This window comes from Misgurnus anguillicaudatus, chromosome 20 (genome assembly GCF_027580225.2).
Source record: "Misgurnus anguillicaudatus chromosome 20, ASM2758022v2, whole genome shotgun sequence".
NCBI classification, from domain to species: domain Eukaryota; kingdom Metazoa; phylum Chordata; class Actinopteri; order Cypriniformes; family Cobitidae; genus Misgurnus; species Misgurnus anguillicaudatus.
The window spans coordinates 16049707-16071672 of NC_073356.2; the positions used below are offsets into that span (position 1 = coordinate 16049707).

The window sequence follows — 21966 nt, forward strand, 5'->3', positions numbered from 1 at the left end:
CAAAGTTCGTCATCTAAATAGGGATTAAACGTAGCGCCAGCGCAACTTGCTTTTAAAGGGGATGAGAGCTGAGACTTTCATTGGTTTATTGCACGTTACGCCCAAAATACTCCCATTACAATAGGACCAACCCTTTTCGACCATGCGCTCGGCGCACAAACCATTTTTCCCGTCGTTAAATTAGCAAAAGTGGATTCGGACCCACCAATTTAGACGTTGCGCTGTGCGCTTTAGACAATGCGCTTAGATCGTTAAAATAGGGCCCATAATGTAACACAAATAGAAAAATGACCATTTCAAGTTCATGAAAGCTGTATCTTTCCTATCTCATGCTCCACTATATAGCCTAACACACTAAGTAGACAAACTGTTTATGGTTGGAAACCTAGAAACATTATTTTTATTTCGTATAATTACCGCAGGGCAATATCATAAAACACAATAGCAGTAAAGGTGTGGACTATTAATGCAAACAAGTTTTTCTATTTAATTCAGCTTTCTTCTGGAAAGCTGCAGTCCCAGACTTTTCTGTTCTGCTCCTCTATGAAAGATGAGATCGCTTCTGTGGAGATCCTCTGAAAGCCTCGGGAGTTCTGGGGGTGGGGCTGATCTGAGTATATAGTACAGTATATTTATCTGATTCAGAAACGCTTCATTCTTCACGTAATCTTCAAACGTCTTCATCCAGTGCGACACGCGCGGGACACGACTGCAATAAATACACCGGCGTTGAGCTTCTCACATCCAGCATAGAGACCTACTGCTCCACACCGGTGAGTCACTTATACTAAACTTCTGCTTTGTCATTACGGATCAATACATCGATTTTGATTTATCTCCACCGACATTTCTGCATTCATGATAATTATTCGGATATGTTTGGTTAAACGACGTTATTATTATAGTGTCTCGTTTACTTGGACAAAGCATGGTAGATGAACTCGGCATGGTTTTATGCAATACTGTATGTGCTTTACTATATTACATCATTTTAATTGAATTCTCCGAATGAGTTAAATTGATTGGCGCTGTCCGACAGCTGTAGTGCTGAAATTACATTCAATCCGTTTAAAGACTGAGCTCAATACACACCCTGCGCACTTTCATGAGTATTTCTTCCTATTACGTTGTTAATTCACGTGAAATAATCTACCTGAAAAAACACGTCTGTATAGTTTCGTTTTCTTTATTCATATTGCGTTAATGCTTGTAGTTTAATGATGCGAATATTACTCTAGTCTTTTTCATATAACTTAATGGTATAATAATATGCCGTGGTTGGGCTTACTTTTCTGTCCAATCATCTGACGCGTAGGCTATATAAACTAGTGCTTACTGTACATGAAATGTGCGATTCTTTTCGAGAGGGGATTTATAAAAATAAATTGGACATACATTAACTTGTACTGTATGATGATGGTGTAAAGCTTGTAGCTTTGTTAAAACGCGTATGTACACTCGCGGTCATGCATTTACATATTGCCCAGACTCATTATGCACACCCCACGCTGTTTTCAAAGACTTTCTAATGTTTTCCTAGGAATAAACATCGAGGTTGTTGCTACAGTAAGTCACGGCGTGACCGTGGCTGCGTCTCAAAACACAGTCAGCTCACTGATTTGCGATCTGTCGGTTGAATTGGGTTGCGTTTTGAAGAACTTTATTTGGGAACAAATCTGATCTTGGTGAGATGCTGGAAAAACACACAACACTTGTAAGATAAACAACAATGTTGACAAAATATAAAGAGTAATAATGAACAGGCTACCTGTAGACTACACTTTTTGTTAGCTCATTAAATTTTTTTTTAAATGCGTTCTCAGTCAGCTAAATGAAAACATTTGTTTCACATAAAATGCGCACAGACTTTTGGTAAAATAGGGCTAATTGAAACAATTTGATTTGCTAAAAATGATAAAATACTTAAAGGCTACTACTAAGAAGCATAGAAGTAGCCCGTGGCTTACGCCTCTGTTATTTTGTTCAAATACTGTAAAAAAATTCTAAACTTTTTAAGTATTAATTTTGCTACAAAAATAACTCTTTGGGATCACTCTTGAGTGAATACATCCGTGCGTTATATCTGACCACACCCATGATGCCCTGTGTAGGTACTAGGCAGCTCACTAGATTTTGAAACACAGCCACAGTCAGGCATTGCAGAGCACGTTTGTGGGTTTGAGTCAGAGCTGTGTGGGTGTGTGTCTGTGTGTGCACGTGTGTGTGAGTGTGATGGAGAGAGAGAGAGAGAGAGAGAGAGAGAGAGAGAGAGAGAGAGAGCTCACTGCAGTGCTTCATGCCAGCTGTTTAAAGAACATAAGACACGTCTGAGGGTCAAGAGGCTCATCCCTGCTTGTTTACGAAAAAGCAATAAACATGTGGTAGATAAAGGTAGTTGTTTATTTGGAGTAGGGTTTTAATCCACACGTCTGATCCGAGTCTCTGATTTATTAAGCCCTTGGGAAATGAGGCGAGATTCCATGGAAGTTTGTAGATGACTGCATCACAGCGGTAAAAAATATGTTATGCGTGCAAAAACTATTTCATATCATGCAAGGATATTGGCCAAAATGTTTCTTTGATATTTTCTTATTAAGAAAGAATTGTACGATTTACTAAATAGCAAACATGTTGCACATGGAAGCACAGGAATGTGAGGTTATGTGTGTGTTGAAGTGCAAAGACTTTGTGTAGAGATTGTGTGGATTTCTGATTTTAGATTTTACAGAATTTATGACGAGTGAAAGGGTTGCATATATTCATTCGCACATACATTATATACTTATATACACAAGTCAGATGTGGTTGTTTTTGTGCAGCTAGTCTGAAAATCTTATTGTCATAAAGCTGCTTAGTGAGAATTGATTTGTTGAAACCTTTAAATTACATTACTTTTAACCTCATTTCTAGCAATTTACGTTACATATTATTGAAAAGCAGCTTTAAGGAATCATTCTGGAGAAAATCCATTCCATTCAACTTAACTTAGCACTGCCTAATTATAATGTGCATTACTGAAATGCAGCTTTGTTGAAAACATATTAACAAAAATTATGCCAATTTATTATTCAGGTATTATATTAACTAAGCAAAATAAAGGCGCCTGGGGCAAGAAACAAAAAAAGATGGGCTAAATTTGACTCTGGGCCAGTTATTTTCAGTCTCAGAATGTATTAAATACATTATAGGACCATGTATAACACTAAAGACTATTCATTTAATAATACAATGTGTAAAAGTAATAAAGCAGAACCATACCATTTAACCTCTATAGTTAAACCATTGAATTCACAAACATATCCATAATACTGCAGTGTCTGTGGCATATCTATAAGGTTGCTAATCTGCTGTGTTGTGCATGCCGGTGGTGTGGATTTTGTGGCTGCAAGGTTGTCTAGTATTGGTGTTTCAATCCAAAATGTTTCACAAATGTATTTGAACAAAATGTACTTCTGAAGGTCCTAAAGTGATTTAGCCAGGAGACTGAACCAACAATTTTTCCTTTATGCTAGAAAAATACTTAGAGTGCAACTTTGAGATGTATGCATTGTGTTTAAAAGCTTTTGAAATCTTATGAGCACACAATAACACTATAATAAAGAATAATAGTGTCATTATAGGGTTGCATATTTCGGAAAAGAAATGAACCTACGCGACCATGCATTTTTCATGCTTGTTACAATGAAGTTCACTTACTGTAGTTTTCATCACACATGTCTTTGATATTTTTCAATGCATTCAGGTATTTTCAGTTTTTTTCTGCTTACCACAACAAGGATGAGTTAAGGGTGGGAAAAAGGTAAAAAGTACATCAGTATGCGTTCAATACATTCAAAAATGTGCATTATTGAGCACAAGGTGTTTCCTCTAGAAAACACATGTCTTATTCATGGCATGTCACTTCAAAAGATTTGGAAAGGAAGCTTATATTTATATACAATACATACAAATATATAAAAAAGTAAAGATTCAAAAGCAGAAATAAATATAGTTATAAGGTATCACTTATAAATAAATAAATAAAAACTAAAAGAGCTCATTGTTGACAGCTGCTGATGTTCTAGTTCAGCACACCACAGGAATGTTGGACTAAATGTGAGGAGATCTCAGTGCTTTGATGCTTTCATAATTCGGTGATCCTTATGGTCTGACAGCGATGACGCACAGAACGATCATTATAGTTTTTCACATGATACGGTCTGTGTGTGGCACCATATGCATTAGTTTAAAACTTAGGTGACTGATATGATGACATCAAATTATTTTCACCAACTCATTTATGTCTTGTGTCACACAGTATATTTTTACATTATACTTTATTCAGGGTTCCCACACCTAGTTAACTTCAAATTCATGGACATTTCAAGGACTTTCCAGGTCCAATACCCTCAAATTCAAGGACTAAATGTGGGGACACATTTCAAATGAGAGCAAGGTTACTTCGTGTTACCTTTTAATATACATTGTTACAAATCCCTTTCAAGGGAACTCGTGCTGCGTCACTGCGGTGACACTTTGGGGACGCTTTCAGGGGTAAGTGTGTATGAATGTGTATATCAAATTCAACCAATGGTGAGGCTTAACGACAAAGACAGGGTGACGCGGGAGCCAGGAAGTATATTGCTATCTGAAATATTACCAAAGACGGCATTACAGGGACGCAGGAAGTATGGCAAGTGCGATGCAACGTCTCGTTCCCTTCTCAGGGAACAACAGTTACATACGTAACCCGAGACGTTTTCATTTGTCAAACACAACTATGCAAAAAAGCATTTTGGTATGAATCAACATTCGCAAACAAAAGATATAAACATTTAAAGCGAACAGTTTAGCACGTGTGCTTAAAAAGTCTAGAATTTTGTTATCCTACACTACATAGGGAATAATATGGATTTTTTCCAGTAAACTTCTTGCATAAAATAGATTCAAGCACTTTCAATGACCTGTATCTATTTATGTAAATTTTCAAAAACTTCCCAGGGCCTTGAATTTTTTTCCCCAGACTTCCAAGGATTTCAAGGACCCGTGGGAACCCTGTTTATTATCATATACTATATGCTTAAAAAATTCAACTCACTTTATTAATGATTAAAATCATACTGGTTTTATTAAAGCACAATTAAGTGAACATGAGGATGAATTTCAGATCATTTCAGTACAGCAGATGTTGACAGATTACTATTTTTAAGGGTCTTAAACAATAGCAATTTGTTAGCAATTCCAGCTGTCATTCATTTCATGAATTAAAATCTTTAAAACTAACACTATTTCTTGGACAATTTAATTGGTAAGCAGTTTATTTCTGTTCACATCCACAATCTCAAAATATCTGTCCTGTTATTTTATTGTAATATCCTTTAACTGTATTAACCATGTTTCACAAAGTTGGCTCATAAAATGCAATTTGTGCTCCAGTCCTATGATTTTGTATAGTTTGAAGTATAATTTACACCGGGAATTTGAACATTTTACAAGTTGGCTATAATTCATAAATAAAAAGTGTATCGTACAAATAAGTATACTATTAGAAAAAAGACAATAATGATACCCAACCCCTAACCATGCCACCAAACACAACATCATAGGCGAAAGCAAATAATACAAAAAGGATTGGTCATACATATTCATACAAATGATAGTTATTTCAATTATTTCAACAGTGCCAAAATGACAATTTTTTAGCTCATTTTAACTTGAAACAAACATGAAATAACTACACAACATGGCTGGCAAAAAATGATTCAGTTTCAAAGAGATCATGAGACTGCCTTTATCTGTTATATACAGAATCAATCTGTGAATTTCATTTATTTCACTGAAAGCACATAGCACTGACTGATCAATTGAATGCTTTGTATGGGTTCATAGAGGTTTGTAGCCTGCACAGGTCACACGCAGCATTAAGCTCTGGGCGTAAATATGTGTGTGTGCGTGACTGAAATTTATTTCCTTCGCAGAAACTCCTGAAAAGATGAATGAATGGACATCAGTTAAAGTGCAGGCCGTGGTCCATGTGCTGCTACATGTTAAGTCTGAACAAACTAGACATTTATAGTGAAATTCACATAGAGAGAGAAGGATTGTGAGTAGGGCATTAGCAGCAAGAAAACAACAAGTCAACCGTCAAACTGTTAGTTTCTAATGAGAAGCCTGTGAATCTGTCAGCTATTTTTAACGCTCCTATAGGGCGTAATGCAAAATTAGGGTCAAATGTGTTTTTATTCACTTTTACATTTACTGTAGTTGCTACATGTATGTATTTATATATGTTATGTACAGTAGAGTGCAATTTAGTGCTATTGCTGTCAACAAAAGTGAAATCATTTTGAGCATTTTTTTCTAAGCATTTATTATTGTTTTCTGTTTTAACTGTAAATTAGTGTGATCTAAAAGAGAAGAGGAACATTGTGCATTTGCTTTATAAATCTGAAGCGTGTTTGTGGTGTGAATTAGCTTGACGTTTTTTATAATGAGATAATATTTTTACATATACAATACAATATAAACTAAACCACAGCAAGCCACATGACTCAAACTTACAACTGTAAGGTTGGGAAATATACAACTTATTACATTGCCACATAGAGAATGTAGTCTGATAAGAGACTCCAAAGTAAAAATACGCACATTCAAACACACTAAATAAAGCACAGATGGCAAATGCTGTAAATGTGACACCCTTATGGATTTATTTACAAATAAAACTATTCAGTAGGAGTAGTGAGGCATGGCATACTGTAATACTGAATATCATACGAGCCATATTTGTGGCATTATGGAAATTGTCATATGGGATTTGACTCTTGAATATTATTAACGCAGTGCCACATTAAAGAAACATTAAATTAATTTTGATGACATGAAAAGATTACAAATGAAAATCAGCCTATAAGAAAGCTGAGAAAACGTATTTGTTACACCCTTGTGGATTTAATTACAAAAAGATCCAATTAGGATTTGTCAAACAGGGCTCGAAGGTCATTCATGCAAAGTTTCACAGCAATTGGATAGAGATATATGGTTGGCATGGTCCCAAAACGCTGTTGTAGCTACTTTTAGAGCACTGTGCAGATGCACGCCAAGTATAATTATAAAACAAATCAAAAGACACCAATGTTTTATTTCAAACCGCTAGTGTTAGAAGTATTGATATTATCTGATTCCATTTAATGCACAGAATACAATAAATCTTTAAGCAAAAATGCTTTTGCAGCAGCATTATTTTGGAACAAAGGCCAAAGTTAGTGCTGTGTCATGATTTACAAGTGTTTTTTTTCTTATATTCATGCTTTTGCCAGTTTGGCTTTGAAAAATTGCTCCTTGTGTACTGGCACGGTAACAAGTACAATCACCAAAGTTTAATTGGTAATCTGCAGTTATTTCAGTAATGCAAGTCTAAAGACATATCTACTTGAATGGGGAAAGACAGATGCTAACATTACAATTAAACAACATATTTCTACAACAATTAAACAACCAACAATTAAACTTGACATCCACTGTACTGTAACTTATTTCTTAAGCTCAAATTTAGCTTTAAACACATTTAAAGTCGATTTAATAAATGCCTCTTTGTGCAGAGCTCCACCCCTAGCGAATAATTAGTCTTTATCGAATGATGATTGGTTCTTTTTAACTGGAAGGCGGGACTTCTGTTGCCAAAGACAGAGCGCAGTTATGCTAATTTGAAAACCACGCCCACCGGGGGAAAACAATCCATCCGTCTCCATTGACTTTGTATTGCGAGAGGCCGCCTCCTTGTCATTTCTGGCTTATAACAAAAACAATTCAATTCAATTTTATTTGTATAGCGCTTTTCACAACTGTAGGAAAAGCATAGAAAATCGAGCGTAGTAATAATGTAACGCATACAGTAAAGTAGTTAAGCCAAAGGTGGCGGACTCACCAGGGGATGAAAAAAACCCCTAGGAGAAAAACCCTCCTGGCTAGTTCAGGGGGAAAACTCCTAGGAGGAGAAAAACCCTATATATATATATATATATATATATATATATATATATATATATATATATATATATATATATATATATATATATATATATATATTATATATAATATCGGGGTATGTGAACAGGTAAGCGAATTAAACTGGTTCCCCCAGTGGTCACTGGTCAAGCATCGGCATAAAAACATAAAAATGCCTAAAAGCTGCTGTGTGACAAGATGTACAGTGAACAAGCCAAAAAACCTAGAAAGTTTTTATAAGCCGTCGAGCCGTAAAACCCAGCCTTTAACGAGAAAAAAGTGGGTCGCCGACTACGTTTCCCTCTAGTGGGCGCAGTTTTACTAATAGGAGTACTATGAAAAGTTGCCTGTATGAAAAGTTGGCACTTTTGTGTCTTTAAACGCTCGTTTTTGGGGTCGACAGCTTATAAAAACGTATTTCTGGGTTTTTTGGCTTGTTATCTGTACACCCTCACACAGCAGCTTTTAGGCATTATTCTGTTTTTGTTATAAGCCAGAAATCACAAGGATGCAGCCTCTCGCAAGACAAAGTCAATGTTGGATTGTTTTCCCCCCGGTGGGCGTGGTTTTCAGGTTATGACGCGTTGCGCTCTGTCTCTATTCATATAGTATTAGGAGAACTCAGTCTTGTTATATTTGATGTCTGTGGTAATTTTAAAAAGTTCTGTACTGTGGAAGATTTATGTGGTAATAAATGAAACAGAAATGTACAAACAAACATCTAAAATGTCTGGGTGCATTAGAGTAAGATGATACGTTTTTAACGATAAAGAAAAAGTCATACTTTAAAAAATCTTATGAGCAAAGAATTCATGCTGAACTGAAAGATGTTGCAGGTTATTGTGCAGTCAATGACAGGAAACAATTAGAACTTCATTATGGATCAGTTCTTACATTACACACGCGTCTGCGTGATTATTTGTTTGTCTCTTTTATATTAATGGATAAGTTACAAAAATTGTTTCATTAAGCAAACCATCATTATATGAGGAAGCATAATGCTTTTCAAGGACTCACCCTTTTCTCTCTCTCTTGCAGAGTACTTTTCAACAAACACAAATCATTTTCATAAACAGCAAAATGATCTTCATCACAAGGCTTTGGGTTTTTATTTTCCATCATAGTGGAAGAAGGGTCTTCAGGAGGGTTAAATCAATACTATATTTGGTGGAAACTACATTTTGCCTGATAAGTATATAATATAAAAGTGCCTGAGAAATACATATTTTTAATGAAGTACGTTGCCAAACCCTCTGATTACATCTGAAATGTTTTCTTGTAAATGAGCATTTTTTATCAGACTCTTAATGGATAATGTCAACAAAGCGGTATTTATGAATGGCTTGAGGCCGGGGTTAAACAAATTTGAAGCGAGAGTATTCTTAAGAACGTACGTGGTGAGAGCATTTGGTTAATAAGTTGGCGTTTAGCGGCTTTTGCATCTGAATACATTGATGCAGGTTTCTGTGCACTTTGTCATTTACCTGCCTGATTTACCTGGATCCAAGGCAAACTGCATGGGCGCACAGCTTAAAACCACTGTATGTGTGTTTATCTCTGTATGAATTTGACAGCATATTTTTTTGTGTACACAGAATGCTTAGGTGTTACTTGTGTACAAATGCGTGGGATTAAATAAGGAGGCTTATGTTAACATACTGTAAATAGATTATTATTCTAAAAACAAAGACATTTATGATTTACACATAAAATATAAAAACTACACTGTTAGAAAAATATTTCAAAATATATAGCTGTCACTGGGGTGGTACCCTATAAAAAAGGGCTTAATATCTACCATTTGGTACAAATATGTATACACTTGGTACCAATATGTACCTTTAAGATACTAACATGCATCTTTCAGGTACCAATAAGCTAAAATAGACTAGGCATGGGCCGGTATAAGATTCTGGCGGTATGATAACCTTTAGCAAAAATATCACGGTTTCACGGTGTTACGGTATTGCCATTGCAACACTAAAATGTGTTATTTTTTAAATGCCAGGTAAATTTAAAGCCTTTAAATCATAATATGCTTTCAAAAAATATATAATATTTTTGTAATGTATATTAAATGTAAACATCAAAGCAATCACATGACTTAATGATTTAATGAATTTTGTATAAACACAGCTCATACCTTGGAGACGGTATCACAGAATATTTCAGTGGTTTTGAAACCTTGACTGTTTAAAACCTCGGTATACCTTGAAGACGGTAATCGGCCCATGCCTAAAATAGACTACGCCGTTGACCAACTAAAATGCCCAAAACACAGCCATTGCTCATTACGAGAACAGGAACAATCCTTTTAGACCGTATCCCTTGTTAAATTAGCAAAAGTGGATTCGGACACACCCTTTTAGACTGTGCGTCATGCATTTTAGACATTGCTCTTAGATCATTAAAATAGGGCCTGAAGTCTTTAGGTGAAAAGTTGTACTGTTTGAAAGGAAACCGCCCAGCGACAGGTAGGGTACATATTTTTCCTGACAGTATGGTAGAGTGCCCTCCATGAATATTGGAACAGGGATTGGGGGTTATTTTAGCTGTTTATAAAAATGCTAAAAAAAGCTTTATTGTGATAGTATTTACATCCGACGCTGTGGCTGTAAACCCACATTATGTGCTTCAGGGAGATCTCCATGATACAGACCATAGATAGTTTCAATCACATCAAATCCAATAGAGAGATAGCAGGATTAAGAGTGGCCAGATCAACAATTTGGTACATTCTGACTAAAAAACAAGACATTTGTGAGTTCAGCAACGAAAAAATCCAAAACATGCAATATTTTGGGCATCTCATTGATAGAACTGTGATCTAAAGCCAAAATCTCTGGAATTCCAGTTCAAAGAATGCTTTCTATTTCAAAGAGAAAAAAAAAACATTAAATAAACATTAAATAAAATTGAAATTCACACAATAACGTTTATTTTATTATTATTTGCTTGATTAAATAATAGCCCAAACAAAGAGATTAAAGAAATGATTTAAAGATTAAAGGGATTCTGGTACAGTGAATTGGCATGGGTGGGCTTTGCTTTCATTTTTGATGGCAGATTTGTGATAATAAAGTTAAATCCTTTGAAATGTCAGATCTTGATATTTCTGTGTATTGCAGAAGATCCCAGTTTTTTTCTTTTCTGACAGCTGTGTCCCAAGGCTTTGCTGTCACGATTATTCAGAATTGTATTATTAGAGTGGAAAATAAATATCATTAAAACATCATTCTTTTATTTCACGGCTATTTTGTCTGCTTAAAATGTTGTTGGCCAGTTGCTAAATGTAAGTTCAAGAGGAGCATAGCCGTCTAATCATCTCATTATTATCATCTATATATCAAAGCATTCTTCTTTACCCTGCATTTATTCAGAAAATTCTTATCTTCTTCTCTTTTATGTGTCTTGCATACATAATCATCAGTTGTCCAAGAGGGTATATTGAGCAAAGAATCCTCTTCAAACCTTTATAGCAGACATAAAGCAAACTGTTCCCCATATACTTATTTATAGAGAATATGGGCACACAAACTCATAACTGGTCATACAATATTAATCTTTTGACTTAAATTGTGTTATTGCTAAGCATTTAATACCAAAAAGCCATAATTTACAATATAACAACATTTATATCAAACAGGAGCTTTTAGGATTTCATAAACCTGATTACTATAGAGCTAAGGTTAGGCAAGACTTACAGAGGTGATACTATGAGAATTTTTTTAAAGATGTAAAATAAGTCTTTGGTGTCCCCAGACAGCTTATGTGAAGTTTTAGCTTAAAATACTCCATAGATAATTTATTATAGCATGTTAGAATTGCCACTTTGTACACTGTAAAACATTTGCTGTAATTATGCATAGACTGTAAAAAAAGATGGACGACGCGACGTCGCCTCCCACCATTGTAATGAATTGAAGCCAAAAATGTCCGACCACGGTCGCCGCCATGTTACGTAAAAACGTCAGTTTGGAGCCGAGGCATGCGCAGAAGGAATCGTCCGTGAAGCCAGAGGCGAAGCCGCGGTATCAAACTTCCGCCCAAACGCTCGCGCGGCCAATTCAACCACTCCAATCATAACGACACGCCCCGTTTCTATAGCATCAAATTACAAGCTAAAATGAAACTTATCACAAAAATGAACACTTGAACATATATCAGCGTGATAACAACTACTTGAAAGGACCAACACCATCTTTGGAAAACTTTTATTGGAAGTGTAAATATTTTTTTTTATTTAGAGCATAGTCCCATTCATTTGAATGGAGAGGGCGGGGTTATGACTTGTACTGCAGCCAGCCACCAGGGGGCGATCAAAGAGCCAGAGGCTTCACTTTTCAAGGCTTATGAGGCACACCCGTAATTATGCAGCTGGTTGCCAGTAACTTACTGTAGAAGATAAAAACTGAAAATGTTTCATGGTCATTTAACTTTGAACAAACTGTTGCCAGTAAATAATATAAATGTAAAATCTACAGTAAGTTACTGGCAGCTAGTAAATTCTACAAACATTTTTTACAGTGTAGGTACGAGTAAAAATGTGGCGTTTTTGGATGTGTCCTTTAAAATGCAAATGAGCTGATGAAATGCAAACACTGATCACAATGATGGTGGTTTGTTGCAATTGAAACTCAATTGTGGTGTCAATATTTTTTTCTCTCTCTCTTTCTCTCTGCACTAAATGGCAGTGCCTTGGTTGGATCGTGCAGATTAAGGGGGCTGTATTATTGTTATGCTACCTACCTCAAAAAACAGGCCAAACCTGAACGACCTATTTTTCACATGTTTGCAAAAAATGGTTTACCAAAACTAAGTTACTGGGTTGTTATTTTTCACATTTTCAAGCTTGATAGAAGCACTGGGGACCCAATTATAGCACTTAAACATGGAAAAAGTCAGATTTTCACACTATGACCCCTTTAAGGTTGAGGCTTTATGTAATGGTAACAAAAATCCTTAAAGGGTTAGTAGGTTGTTTGACAGGTATGCTGTTTCAGGACCAACAAAATAATATTTCAGAACATCTTGGCATCTGTCACCCTGAAAGATCCAAGACATATAGATTATAGTTGAACTGAGATGCCAGTTCTGTCATCTTATGCACGTTGACATTTTATTTGCAGTTTTTTATGGTGTGAGTCACCACTGCAGTGTCCTCCACTTCTTTCTTTTAAGCTAATTATTTTAGTTAGATGACTGTTGATAGGTGATTATAGTTGGTTTCAGTGGTTGAGTAACATTGTCTTCTATATGTGAAACAAAAACACCTCAGTTTAAAATATCAGAAAACGTAGTTCGGTGGTTTGGTAACCCTTTTAAAAATTATTGTATAATGTTATTTTTATACAGTGTTCTTTATACAAAATTTCAAGAATTTTTAATTGGAAATGTCAAAAAATAAATAAATCAGTGTGTTGTGTAAGGCATTAAACGGATTGACATCAGTAATGGAGTTAGGATTCTTCATCAAAACACCTGAATTATCACAGCTGCATAAGATGCTCGCAGATCTTTTATGGGAACACAGCAGTAGTTAAAGTGCTGATTAGACTCAAGTAAAGATACCACAGCTTTGATATCACATTAAGTCAATGAAATAACTGGATCATGCACTTGAGGGGAACCAAAACCGATCCTACTCTAATACATCCACCGGCACAGAGCTGTGATTTTACTTGATTAAACAAGGAAAAATAATTTAATATCGCCATGGAAATGGAATCTTTGCACATTGAACACGACCTTTATCAACTTCACAGTACATGTTTCTCATGATGAAGAGCATAATAACAATCCAGTAAGTGTGAGCGCATGACATTTGTAAGTAAAAATCAGTAGTAATAATAATTATAATAGCACACTTCTCCTTAACAAGCTGGTGGTTAAAATATAACATTTACATCACATTTAGGCATTTAGCAGATGCTTTTATAAAAAAGATTAGGAAACAATAAAAACGATGTGTCATGAGGTAATAGTACAAAATGTGCTTATACCAAGATACAAGTTTTCAGAAACAATACCTGTTAAGAGAAAAAGTTCAGTTTTTTAACTGAGAAGAGATGGAAATGCGGTCAATATCTATGTCAAGTATTTTTGGAAGAGAAGGTTTTTAATTGTTTTTTGAATGTTGCAAGAGATGTGGGTGACCGGATTGCAATAGGAAGGTCATTCCACCAGCAGGGAGAAGTGAAGGAGAATAAGCGGGAACGTGATTTAGTGCCCTTTTGTAAAAGTAACACAAGGCGCCACTCATTTGCTGAACGTAAGGTTCTGGATGGAGTGTAGGAATGTGTGAAGGTGTAAAAACTATCCGTAAGTTCCGTAAGTGAGTAGTAGTGACTTGTTCCTGGTACGCGCTTTAATTGGTAGCCAGTGTAGAGACATGAAAAGCGCCATTACATTGTCATCAAAGACTACACTGAGGTTTCTTGCTGTTTTTGAAGGAAGAAATGATTGTGTTGCCAAGTTGAAGGGATAGGTTGTGCTGTAGCGTGGGTTGTTGCGAGAAAAACAAGCAGCTCTGTCTTAGCGAGGTTCAGATGGAGGTGTTTTTTTTTCATCCAAGCCAAGATGTCTTCTTCGCAGGCTCTAATATGTGCTGCTATGGTGGGATCATCAGGGTTAAATGAGAAGAAGATCTGTGTGTCATCAGCATAGCAGTGGTAGAAGAAGCCATGTGCCTGTGTGATAGGTCCTAAGGATAGGTTGGGTAGATAGAGAAAAGGAGTGGACCCAGCACTGAGCCCTGAGGGACCCCAGTGACCATCTGGTTAGCTGAGGACCGTGCACCCTTTCAAGATTTGAACCATTGGAGGGGAGTACCTGTGATCCCTAACAATGATAGGGTGGCAAGTAGTATCTGATTTTTGACTATGTCAAAGGCTGGCGATAGGTCTAGTAAAATCAGAACCAAGGATTTGGATTCTGCCTTAGCTAGCCGTAATGCTTCCATGACCACTTACAACACTGTTTCGATGGAGTGGTTACATTTGAAGCCTGACTGCTTGTCATTGAGTAGGTCGTTCTGAGATAGGAAGGAGACATTATAAACATTTTCTGGGTTAGTTTAACCCAAAGGCCAAGTTCATCCCTTTTTGACCCAACGCTGGGTTGAAAATAACCCAGCATTTTTTAGAGTGTTTGAATTTGTTTGGTTTAAATCATAAGTTTAAGCAATAAAAACAGTCATGCAGTAAATAAGAATTCTCACTCCAGCGTATATGCTATCTAACAAGATATATCTTCAATATATCTGCCTAAATTGTTTGCTATTAATCGTGCACTCTGTGGTTCAGGCTGACTTTATCAGGCAGAGTTTAGAATTAATGTGTTTAATCTTACAAACTTTCGGACTTCATTATTTACTGCCCCCACACCATCAGTTCATCATTTTGATAAATCGGACAAAACTGTGGTTTGTCATTGAGTGAGCTCTGACCTTAAAGATTCTTTGTTCTGCAAAATCTCAGTGTTTGGTCTTTCTGCCAGTGACTCATATACTGTACGTTTATCAGCAGACAGTTGACCACACACACATGCACGCAGCATAAATACCACAAAGACCACTGACGCACATATTCAAATAAAGATTCTTTATCCAGAGACCTGAACTCAACCGTAGCCATAAATCTTCCTCATTTAACAAGAAAAGTAATTCACTACCAAAATGCTTACAGGAGTGCTTTAGCGAATAATATGCTTGTCTCTACCATTGCCCACGAAACAATGATGATCATATGAAATGCTCTCAAGTGCTTGTTTTGAATCCGTGAGACCTTGAGGCACAATAATATTTTTAAGGACCTGTCTGTAAAATGAAATAGAGGCATGATGAATTATAGTCAAGACAGGAATTCGTAATTGCATTTAGGTATCATCAAATGACTTCAAATAGCATTAAAAATGGCAATTTAATTTTCAATATTACAAAACAATACAAGGTACTATTTTAAGGGATACTTATGTAAGTCAACATATTTTGAGTAATGCTAGCTTAAACTACTTAGGGCTAAAGACTTTTTAACTTTTTCCCCGCCAGCGTTATTTTAAAAAGTTGCCAGCCAGCGCCAGCATTTTTCATTATTTTCAAGTTTAATGCCTTCGAGAAAATGTTCTTCTTAAAATATATAAACATACAATAATCACATGAAAGAACAAACCCTCTGCTTTAAAACAACAACAAAAAACACCTTCAATTGTGTTTTTGTGAAGGACTTTTGATAGAGATCAGATTACACAGACATAAAGCTGTTTGCCCTAGAGCGATACTTCTGGGTTTTATAAGTTGTGGAAAAGCTTGGTGGATAATAGCGGTATTGCGGAAAGCCGGAAATACTCGCCATTGGCAGGGAAGCGTTTTCTCTTAATTGACAGCTAACTCGTCAATGCCATGGCGGGGAAAGAGTTAAACATGTCAAATAAATCTTTGGTGTCCCCAGAGTATGTATGTAGATAATTTATTATGACATGTTAAAATTGCCACTTTGTAGGTGTGAGCAAAAATGTGCTGTTTTTGGGTGTGTCTTTTTAAATGCAAATGAGCTGAACTCTGCACTAAATTGCAGTGCTGTGGTTGGATAGTGCAGATTAAGGGGAGGTATTATCCCCTTCTGACATCACAAGGGGAGGGAAAATTCAATGACCTATTTTTTTCACAGGCTCGCAGAGAATGGTTTACCAAAACTAAGTTATTGGGTTGATCTTTTTCACATTTTCTAGGTAAATAGAAGCACTGGGGACACAATTATAGCACTTAAACATGGAAAAAGTCAGATTTTCATGATATCTCCCCTTTAAACAAGTTCCCAACTCTCTAGATCACATATTGCCATCCCAGACAGCAGACGACAAAGTGGATTTGGTGCAGATCTGGTGTAGATCTGGTATAGCTATGGCTTAGAGTATCCACTGTCTGAGATGTATCTTGTTCTGAAACTTTTATTTTGCTTTTTGAGAGCAGGTGTGACAATAAAACATGTAAATAAATATGCAAACCATATCTTGAAACCAGAATTTGAAATATTTTTTATTCTTTATTTCATTAAGCAACAACCTACTATAGCAATCACCCAGAAGACACCCAATCATTACACTGAAAAAAATGATTCATTGAATTTAATCAATTTTTTTTAAGTAAGTGGTTGCAATCAGTTTGTTTGAGCTACATTTAAACAAAAAAGATAAGTAACGTAAAATAAAATATAAAACTTTTGTTTAAATGTAGCTTAAGTGGGTTGATTGCAGCCACTTACCTTAAGAAAATTGGTTAAATTCAATTAATCATTTTTTTCAGTGTATTGCAAGCACCCCTCAAATTCTTTTGAAGGTAAATATGTAATGTTTTCAGGTTCCTTACAAAAGTTTTATTCTCATCCATTTTGTTTTGCACAGGTTAAAGATGCCACACCCACCAACCCATTGACCTCGGAAAGAGTCTATAACATCCCCATTAATCATCCAAGATGAACACCTCAGAGCTCACCGCCCTGTCTCTCTTGGCCTTCTCCATCAACTCCAGCTCTGTCCCTTACCCGTTCAATGCCACTGAGACCCCATCCCACACGAAGCCGAAAGCATGCGAGCAGCTCAACATCGCCACCGAGGTGTTCCTCATCCTTGGTATCGTGAGCCTTTTGGAAAACATCTTGGTCATCTGTGCCATCGTGAAAAACAAAAACTTGCACTCGCCCATGTACTTCTTCGTGTGCAGCCTGGCTGTGGCCGACATGCTGGTGAGCGTCTCCAACGCCTGGGAAACCATCGTCATCTACTTGCTCACCAACCGACAGCTGGTGGTGGAAGACCACTTCATCAGACAGATGGACAACGTCTTTGACTCAATGATCTGCATTTCTGTGGTAGCATCCATGTGCAGCCTTTTGGCTATAGCTGTGGATCGCTATGTTACCATTTTTTATGCTTTGCGGTACCACAACATCATGACAGTGCGACGGGCAGCCCTAATCATCGGAGGCATATGGACCTTCTGCACAGGCTGTGGCATTGTCTTCATCATCTATTCTGACAATACATCCGTCATTGTGTGTTTGGTCTCCATGTTCTTCATCATGCTGGCGCTCATGGCTTCTCTCTACAGTCACATGTTCATGTTGGCCCGATCTCACGTCAAGCGCATCGCTGCCCTGCCGGGCTACAACTCCATCCACCAGCGTGCCAGTATGAAAGCAGCTGTCACCCTAACTATTCTCCTGGGCATCTTCATCGTATGCTGGGCTCCATTCTTTCTCCACCTCATCCTCATGATCTCCTGTCCTAGAAACCTCTACTGTATGTGCTTCATGTCTCATTTCAACATGTACCTCATCCTCATTATGTGCAACTCCGTCATCGACCCGCTTATTTACGCTTTTAGAAGCCAAGAGATGCGGAAAACCCTTAAGGAGATTATCTGCTGCTATAGCCTGAGGAATGCATTTGGGATGTCCAGGTAACATCAAACCGGGAGTAAAATAAGTGATGGATTATCACAGCACTAATGGACCTTTTGAAGAATTCCAATTACTGGCTGATCTAGATTATTGTCTAGACACGACTCTTCAGAAATGACACTCTTAATGCAAAATACGGATCAAAACAAAAGGTATTAATCAAAATAAAAACTTTATTTTGCACTTTATTTTACAGTATGTGCACAACAGTGTACTTGCCCAACACATGCACTTATGGGTAAGGTTCAGGGTTGGTATCATAGTAATTACAAAGTTACATAGTATGTACATAGAGCTGCAAAAGATGTAATAAGTCATGTTTAATAAGACTATTGTCTATATTAAGGGAATGTTCAGTTTTCTTAAAGGAAAAATCCAGATAATTTACTCACCACCATGTTATCCAAAATGTTGATGTCTTTCTTTGTTCGGTTGAGAGGAAGTTGTGTTTTTTGAGGAAAACATTGCAGGATTTTTCTCATTTTGATGGACTTTGGTGGACACCAACAATTAATACTTAATTCAACACTTAACAGTTTTTTCAATGGAGTTTCAAAGGACTATAAACAATCCCAAACGAGGCATAAGGGTCTTATCTAGCAAAACGATTGTCATTTTTGACAAGAAAAATAACAATATACACTTTTAAAGCACAACTTCTCGTCTAGATCCGGTCGTGATGCGCCAGCATGACCCCACGCAATACGTCATGACGTTAAGAGGTCACAGAGGACGAACACGAAACTCCGCCCCAGTGTTTACAAGAATGTTGAAAGAGTACCATTCCTACGTTGTTGTATGTCAACTGATACTAATTAATGTCTTTGTGTCAGTTTATTGTTTACAATGTGTTTTATATATGTAACACGTGACCTCCCTACGTCACTACGCATTTACGTTAGGTCGCGCTGGACCGGACCTAGACGAAAAGTTGTGGTTTAAAAGTACATATTTTTATTTTTATTGTCAAAAGTGACAATCGTTTTACTAGATAAGACCCTTATGCTTCGTTTGGGACCGTTTATATTCCTTTGAAACTCTGTTGAAAAAAATTGTTATGTGTTGAGTTAAGTGTTAAGTGTTGGTGTCTGTTAGGGTCCATTAAAATGAGAAAAATCCTGCAATGTTTTCCTCAAAAAACATAATTTCTTCTCGGCTGAACAGGGAGGGACATCGGCATTTTGGATGGCATGGTGGTGAGTAAATTATCTGGATTTTTCTTTTAAGAAAATGGAATATTCCTTTAAGGTTATATTTAAAAGTAGTTGGTGAATTAAGAATAGCTTAGGACTTCAAAACCGCACAATCCTTGACTGACAATATGTAGAGATGCAGCACAACTATCTATCTAAGCCTACAGTAAACACACATGATAATTGTTTGTCATTTTAACCACAGCTCGTTATAGACATTAATGTTGCATTAGTGAGAAGCAACTAGAAAAAGAAATTGAATTTCATTTGCAGCCATCTACAGTGTAAATACGTCATGCAAACACACAGTGAATTAAATATAAAACACAGTACAATGCGCACTAATAACAGCGCAGACCAACTGTTGCTCAATGGATTTGCTCTCCTACTGCTTGTACCATGTAATGGTTTTAAAGAAATTACTGTGAAGGATTTTGGGTTGCAGACCACAGGTTTTCCAAGGATCTTGAAAGGTAAAAGCTTTTGCATTGTGTGCATTGAAAAGAAATATTCAACTTTTGTATAATGTATATATTTATGTATAACGAAAAAATACTTATGCCTTCTACATTGAATTTCTGATAAGACACCTTGACATTTTCATGTAGCTCAACTGGTAAAAGGTAAAAGTTGTGTGTTTGATAATCAGGGAACACACATACTGATGCAAATGTGTACCATGAATGCACTGTATGTCGCTTTGCATAAAAGCATTTGGCCGATGCATAACGTAAATGTCAAATGTAAAAATGTAAACACAGAATGCATTAGCTCTGTTTTTAAAGGAGAACATTGAGGATGTGGTTCTACCTTATTATGCCTTGCTATGCCTAGTATTAAAATCAAAATGAAAAATAATATAAAAGCTTTTTATTTATGCTGCCGATTTATGTTATTGTAAGTGTATTAAGTGTAAAGTGTAGAAAGACTATAGTTATTTTCATTTTGATGTACAGTATTTACCACTAAGCCTTCAATAGTAGCTTGATCATTGCATATAAAAATCTGTAGTCTTCACCCAGCAAGCAAAATTTGGCCTGTCAGTGAATGTCTAATAAATGTCTAACAAGAATAGACGATGCAACATGTAAAAGAAATGAAAGCAAACACCTTGAACACCCGTTGACTTTGCTTACATGATAAAATATCGATGGAATAAGTTATATTGGCACAAACGGCATGTAACCTAATTCAGGTTTATTTAGGGCTGCTCATAGCCGGACTATTGGGTTTATAGTTAGCCAGTCAGTCAAATGCATTAATCTATCTACTGTACCTTTCTATCTATCTAAACTGTCTGTCTATCTAAACTGTATCCCGAAATATATCTTGACTATGTCCTGAAAACGTATTAACCTTAAAAACAATGGCGGCATACCAGCCTATGTTTGTGCTACTCAAGATATTGACTTTTTTAATGCTTGTTTAACAAAGTTTACCATTTTTTTCCACTTCAAGGGTCACTTTAAGTACTAAACTACCTCATCGTTTTTCCAAACAAAACTGTTCGATGCTTTTGTCATCCTGATTGTTTGTATTTATTGTAATGTAGAAAAAACATGCCGAGTACTCTGTAAGAAAAAATGCAGCATCAAGTTAAAACAACTTATGCAAGTAAATTCAACCTACTATATTAAGTTTTGACATAAATGATAAAAACAAGTTGAAGTTAAAGTAACATAAAAATATACATTGATTTGTTGATATCATTTTTGAAAGTGTAGCGTTTCTTTATAAACATCATTATAACAGCGCTTTTCATTGTTTTCACGTATCCACACAAAAAGAGATTGTGTACGCAAAACTTTTGAAAACTGCAAAGCATAAACTGCAAAGCATAGTAAAATCGTTGTTGTATAAATGTGCCCTTATTTTACCATAGACCCAGAAGCGGACATTACTTGAGTATTTTAGTTACATTTTCCCATAGATATGTACAATAGATATCGCCTTGGCTACGACAGTTCATTGGTACGAAAGCGTCAAATGGAGCCGCCATCTTAAACAGGCGAACCCCGCATCAGCATCATTGTAGGCAATGGTGTAACAGAAAAAAAAACACCATAGATAGTCATGAATGCGATTTTCTTGGTTTTCTTTTGTTTTGTTTCAACAGTCTGACATGTATTTAGCATTGAGTCCAGAAAAAAATTAAAGTTTTGATATTATGAAAATCTACTTTTTCTACCTATAATGTATAGTAGGCCTAACATCCATACGCAGCCCAAAATTCCGGCATCGTCCATGAATTCGAAGTACAGGCGGAGATAGCAGCTTCCCTACTTCCTATGACAAGACCCCTGTTCAAAGATGGCGGCGGTTTTGACGCA

At 36.4% G+C, this 21966-nt stretch overlaps 1 protein-coding gene across 1 annotated transcript; it reads left to right on the forward strand.

The window, feature by feature from the left end:
- Positions 1-383: 383 nt before the first annotated feature.
- mc5ra (melanocortin 5a receptor) lies at positions 384-18798 on the forward strand. The gene is made up of 2 exons (XM_055220366.2): positions 384-773; positions 17386-18798. Exon 2 carries the CDS (start codon positions 17457-17459, stop codon positions 18444-18446), a length of 990 nt encoding a protein of 329 aa, XP_055076341.2. The 5' UTR covers positions 384-773; positions 17386-17456; the 3' UTR covers positions 18447-18798.
- Positions 18799-21966: the final 3168 nt, after the last annotated feature.